The sequence below is a fragment of the Talpa europaea genome, assembly GCF_964194135.1.
Source record: "Talpa europaea genome assembly, chromosome: 7".
In the NCBI taxonomy this organism is placed as follows: domain Eukaryota; kingdom Metazoa; phylum Chordata; class Mammalia; order Eulipotyphla; family Talpidae; genus Talpa; species Talpa europaea.
Window position 1 is genome coordinate 96,212,894 of NC_140074.1, and position 5,726 is coordinate 96,218,619.

The 5,726-nt window shown below is 50.3% G+C and overlaps 1 protein-coding gene across 3 annotated transcripts in view; it reads left to right on the forward strand.

The window, feature by feature from the left end:
- Positions 1-3,332, forward strand: part of ARHGAP44 (Rho GTPase activating protein 44) — a gene marked incomplete at both ends in the record, with an annotated part of 144,862 nt that extends 141,530 nt beyond the window's left edge. For all 3 annotated transcript variants that reach the window (XM_084236841.1, XM_084236842.1, XM_084236843.1), the window contains one exon: positions 3,193-3,332. In XM_084236841.1, coding sequence (XP_084092967.1) covers positions 3,193-3,332 — 140 coding nt within the window. The remainder of the gene's footprint in view (positions 1-3,192) is intronic.
- Between the last annotated feature and the right edge of the window lie 2,394 nt (positions 3,333-5,726).

A 5,726-nucleotide genomic window follows, 5' to 3' on the forward strand; every position in this document is an offset into this window, starting at 1 on the left:
AGGTGTACTGGGATTTCTCACAACAATCATGCTTTTATCCCCACCACCTCTGAGAGTGATGTTTTCCCCTTGATTAAATGGAAGGTTGAGTTGGGGTCAGCTCCTTGTTACTTGGGAAACATCTTGTCCAATTGGAGTATTTGTGAGGGGTCCGGAGATTGAAATATTGTGCGAAGCAGCCATCCGTGAATTTGGCTTATTTATTTTTGGATAATTAATGTTGAAAGTACAGCTGCTGAGCTGTACATGCTCATCTAGCCTGAGGCTTATTTTAAAAAAAAAAAAAAAAAACCTCAGAAAGCTCCACCTTGAAGGAGTGAGCACCACTTCCCACAGGCCACGGGTAGGTCTGGGTGGTGCAGGCTGGGCCCTGTGGGTTGTGGGGGTATAGGCCTGCTGCCCTCAGGCTCACAGTCATAGTCACCCTTCAATTTCTCCTCCCCACACATCAGCCTGCCCCAGACAGGGACGCAGGCCACGTTGAGGCTGGAAGCAGTGAATGAGCAGGGCCTTCACTCAGAGAAACAGATGGAAACAGGAGAGGAGAAATTTGGGGCATATATGGGCAACAGAAGCACTGGCGATGGTGCCCCCACAAGTGTCGGAGGAAGGCAGTGATCCACTTTCCTTTGCGCCAGCTCAGGATCCTGACTTTAGCTAAGGCCCAGCCCCGCATACTTGTTTTGTGTACCGTCTTGGCAGCAGGCTGCGGTCCTGTCCTGTGCGTACAGGTCTGTGGGCCAGTGTAATCTGCAGTGACCCAGTGTGGCCCATCGGCCTGTGAAACTTGGCGGTTTTGTTACGTACTTGTTTCATCGTGTCTATTCCTTTCTCCGAATCCTATCATTGTGTTCTTGCAGCTGTGTGACATGAGTGACGCAGTGTTGGATACGTGTGAGGGGGATTTTCAGGGTAAGCGCCCCGGCCTTGCCTCCTGCCCCTCTCCCCGGCTAGGCAGGTGGCAGCTCTCTGCTCTGCTCTCTGCATGTGGCCCAGGCCAACCGCATGGCAGCTGCTCTCGTCTCTGGCCTCAGGAAATGACCAGATCCATGAGGTCCTCTGACATCTTGGGCTCACTGGCCTTTTTTATGTCTTTCTTTCAGTTAGGATCTGAGGGGAGGAGGGATGAGCAGACAGGCTGAGCTCTTTTCCCCACCTTCCCTTTCAACAGAATCACCTGCTGTCAGCCTGCCTTCATTCCCTTTCCTTTTGACTCAGAATTGAGGGGAGATAGACCTGTATTCACACCACAAATCTGAATCAGTGGATTGCCTGCTAGAGTGTTCACCATACACACCTTATTCGGGGCGTGTCCTTAGGGCCACCTGTCACAGTGGGCACTACCCCCCCACATGGCCTGGACTGTTCTCTGTATCACGTGCCCCAGCACTCCACTCTCAGATGCAAAGCCTAGCATGAAACAAATGGCAAATCCTTAAGAATCCATAGTATTAGTATTCATCGTGAGCTTGCTTTTCCCCAGCCAGATCCTTCCTGTTCAACTCAGTAACACTTGGGGAGCATTTATACCAGGTTCTGTCTAAATACCAGGTTCTGTCTATACCAGGTTCATGTCTAAAGAACATGAAAGAGGCCAGAAGGAATTAGATGTTTCAGTCTCAGTAGAATAGCAGCTGGAGTAAAACCCCCCACCCCATTTCAATCCCTAGTACCCCTGAAAGCTAATCCTGTAGTCATTTTGAGCTGCTTCCAAAACAAGGGTCCCCATGCCAGTGGGGTAGCTCCAACTCCTGTTCCCTGGCTCCCTTTGAGCTGCTTCGCTCCCCTCATGCCTGTTTGGGGCTGCAGTCTTGAAATGGTGTCTGCACTCTCTCCTTGAAATCATCATTCCAGCCCCCTGACTACTGAGGCACAGGGAAGGTAAACTAGCTCAGGTCACATTCCCACATGTGGCGCGGGCAGAGTTGGGATTTTGAATCCACTTAGGGCATTGCCTTCCCTCCATAGGAGGCTGCCTGTCACGTAGGTACTAGAGAGGAAGGGCACAGACAGGCTCTGGGACAGAGGAGGAAGTGGCACTGGCCAGGCTGAGCCTCAGACCCCCAGTCTCTGCTTGTCAGGCAGCATAAGGACAGGCTGGGATGAGGCCTGTTGGAGGGAAGGGGGACGAGAGAGAAGGTCCTATGTCCCAGAGCTTCCATGTTTGTATCATGTATGTCTGTCCACCTGTTATGGTTTTCCTTGAGCTGAATGTTTTTGAAAACTCCCTCAAAAATGAAGCCCCCCCACCCTGCCAGTCTAGCCTAGGGCTATCCCTCTTGCAGGTACATTTCCTCTGTCAACCTGAGTGCTGCTGTGGGCCCAGCTTGTCAGCAGGCTGAGGAGACTAAGGAAGAGATAACTCCAGCGTAGAAATCCAGGGTCTGTGGTTCTTGGCTCCCTCCTGGCCCAGTTAGCTCCTGGGAATCAATGAGCTCACCAGACCCCTCCTGGGAGCGGTAACTCCAGCACATACCACTTTCCTCACGGGGCTGCTGGCTCTGAGGACACGCATTGTCTGTGCCCACTCGCAGTTGCTCATATCCCACAGAGGTTGAACCCTGTTACTGCAAGTCTGTTCTTTCTGATCAGCGCCCAGAAATAATGACCTTTCAAGCTCCCAGTAAGAACCGAACTTGAGTAGCTTCCCTTATGCTGGGTTTTCCAAAGTCGGGAAGCAGCTTGCCCCAACATTCAGGGTCCTGAAGAAGCCCCTCCACCCCACCTCCATCAACCACCCAGAATGTATTTTCAGGTCATAGAGAGCACCATGCCAGGACTCCCTATTCATTCACAGGAAATGGGGTGTTTCCCCATATCTCATACCCTGAACCTGCAGGATTATAGGGAACTAAATGCAGACATGGAATCCCCAAAGGATAGAGACCCACCTAGAGAACATCCCTCCTACTGGAATTGAGTAGAGGGTATCAGTATAACTTGACATTTCCTGGGGAGGCTGTGTAGCGTTCCTCTAAACTGTCCAGCAAGATCCTCTAAACTGTCCTACAGGCTTGTAATGTAGCAGCAAACTGGCCAGTCCTGCAAGAGAATGCTTAAGCTGGCCCCTAAATGAGCTGGCCCTCAGTGGCTGGTCCACCGCCGCTTCCCAATGCTGGCTGTATGCTTGCCACCAGTGTCCCCTTAGCCGGACGCCCCTTCTCAGCCACCTCACTCTCTCCCAACTTGCAGATCTTGTCCAGTTTGATATCCCCTCCATCCACGTAGAGCTCGGGTCGACGCTCCGCCTGAGTCCCCTGGAGCACGTGCGGCGACACTCGGTGACTGAGAAGAGGGACTCAGAGGAAGAGTCTGAGAGCACCGCCCTCTGACATGGCGCCCTGCCCCCGACACGCGTGTACATACATGAGCCCCAGACAGACACATACCGCCAGAGCTCCCTGGGCTTGCCAAGTGTTCTCCGTTGGCTCCTTGCTGTCACTGCCAACTCGAGGTTGGAGTTTTGCAGAAAACTGCCCTCTCCAGCCCGTGTGGCAAATGTCGGTGGTACAGATTGTGTTTGTTCCCTTCAGGTGGTGACTTTGGCCTTTTTTTTTGATCTTTGCCTTTTGACTTTGTGCCTATTTTAATCCACTTTCAACTTCCATGCCAAGCAACACCCCTCTCTTGACCCAAGAGAGTGCCTGTGGGCAATGTCCTTTGCAGGGTGGGGGTGTGGGGGAGTTGTCTATTAGACCTGGGGGCTGCCTCTTGCACCCTGACAGCTAACATCAAGCCTGGCTATGTCAGCTGTAGAAGTGTAAGGGGACCCTTACACTTCCTTCAGGATGAACCCTGGAATTCTAGGCATCTTGGGGCACAGACTTTTGCCTGCTGGAGGGGAAGGCCAGCCACTATGAAAGCCTATAGGGCTGCCATTAATTAGTGGCATCGAAAGTAAATGGCCTGGAACAGAAATTGTTTCTTACGTCTGATTTAAAAAAAAAATAAATATGATTTTGAGGGTGTCTGGAGGAACCAAAGGTAGCTCCCCACATCCCAAAACATGAGCTATCAGATATAATTCTATTCCTTCACATTCCCAAGGCCACCCTGCTCAATGGGTACTTGGGGTCCAGGAGCCTGCCTCTTCTTTCTGGAGGTCACAAGTGAATAGCAATAATTCTGTTACCCAAAGCATGCCGAGGACCGTGGAACCAGCCAGCAGAGCCTGCAGGCTGCGCGAAGGGCCCTGCAGTGCCATCAGCTTGGCTTCCTGCACAGGTACTCACCCTGTCTCATGGAGTCCCACCCACTCTTGAGGAGGAGGGCCAGGAAGGCACTGGGGGGCTGGGTCACACTTGAGGATTAAGGGAGCGAGAAACAGATTCAGATCATGCATGCACAGTCAAACTTCACAGTTTTATCCTTTTAAAATAGATATGATATACCTATACATTGCTATAATATTTGTATATATGAAATCTCTCTATATTTGTTTAATTTGAGCCATTCAATCTAAACCAATGTACAGATGTACAATGAGAAACTTAAATGCTCAGTTATTTTTCCCAACACAGTGTAAAATAACCCTTAACTGACAGCAGGATTTGCAGATTTTTGATGTTAACAGCTTTGCTCATTTCCTGGTAAAGGGTGGTTCAGTACCCAATTTGTAACGGAGCCCGGGGATGGAAAGTTACCTTTAAATACATGTACAAATAGTTGTCAAAAGTAACGTTATTAAAATAGATTTATTATCCCTGAGCGTGGCGTGGCATATCTTGTTTTAATAATGAAATTGTGGGACAAGGGAATCAATCTCTAGCTGCCTCAGGAGGAACCTGAGGCAGGTTTGGGCAAGGCCAAGTCCTTAATCTGGGTCTCTCTCATCACCTGAGTTTTAGTTCTTTCTCTATATTCTCCTGAGTGGGGAGAATACATAAATGCCAGATTCATTGAAAATGAATTTTCTCGATTTCTAAGCACTAACCTGTGTTGTTAAATCCCAAAAGAAGGGGGAGGGGACCAGCTGATGTGATATTTCTCAATACTTCAAGGGTAGTTAGTGACTCTGGTTCTCATTATGGGCAAGGAAGAGCAGACCTACTGTCTCCATTTTCACCTGGAACAACAGGAAGACTTGTTTTCCTGAGCCACTGCACAGGCCCCGGGCTCTTGAGTGTGTAAAGGCCATACCACTGCTTTGCGCCAGTAAAACTTGACTTCTGTCAAGAAACTAGACTGCTGAGCAGTACTGGCTGCCTAGGACGGGCACCAAGGGTCCTTGTCTCCATCAGAGCTGGCTTCTGGGCACATCAGGTACCTGGCAGCAGCGACACTGCTCGTGGAAACTTCTGCTTGGAGGTGGCACCAGGATGAAGCAAAGCACGCAGGTTCCAAATGGAATCTTTATTGCATTCTGTTTCTTTGGAATTACTATTCCTTTAATCTTGGATACTTAAGAGTTCATGTACATCACCCAAGGTTCCTGGACTTGGCTTGTTGCTGGCGTGCAGAGGGAATCAGTTGGCTGGAGTAAGCGTGGGGGGTGGTGCCAGTTTTTCCTTATGCCTTACTTCCCTGCTTGCTTCCACTGGGCAGCCTCTTGTTCCTGGCTTTGCCAAACACCAGTCATAGGAGGATCTAGCAGGCTAGTACCCAGGAGCCAAGTCAAGGCCCTGCTTCAACTCACCTACTCCCGAGTTCCTTCCTGTTGAAGTGCCCGCGCTGCCTGTGTGTGGGGCAGGAGATATGAGCCTGCAGAGCTCAGAGCCTCAGGATCT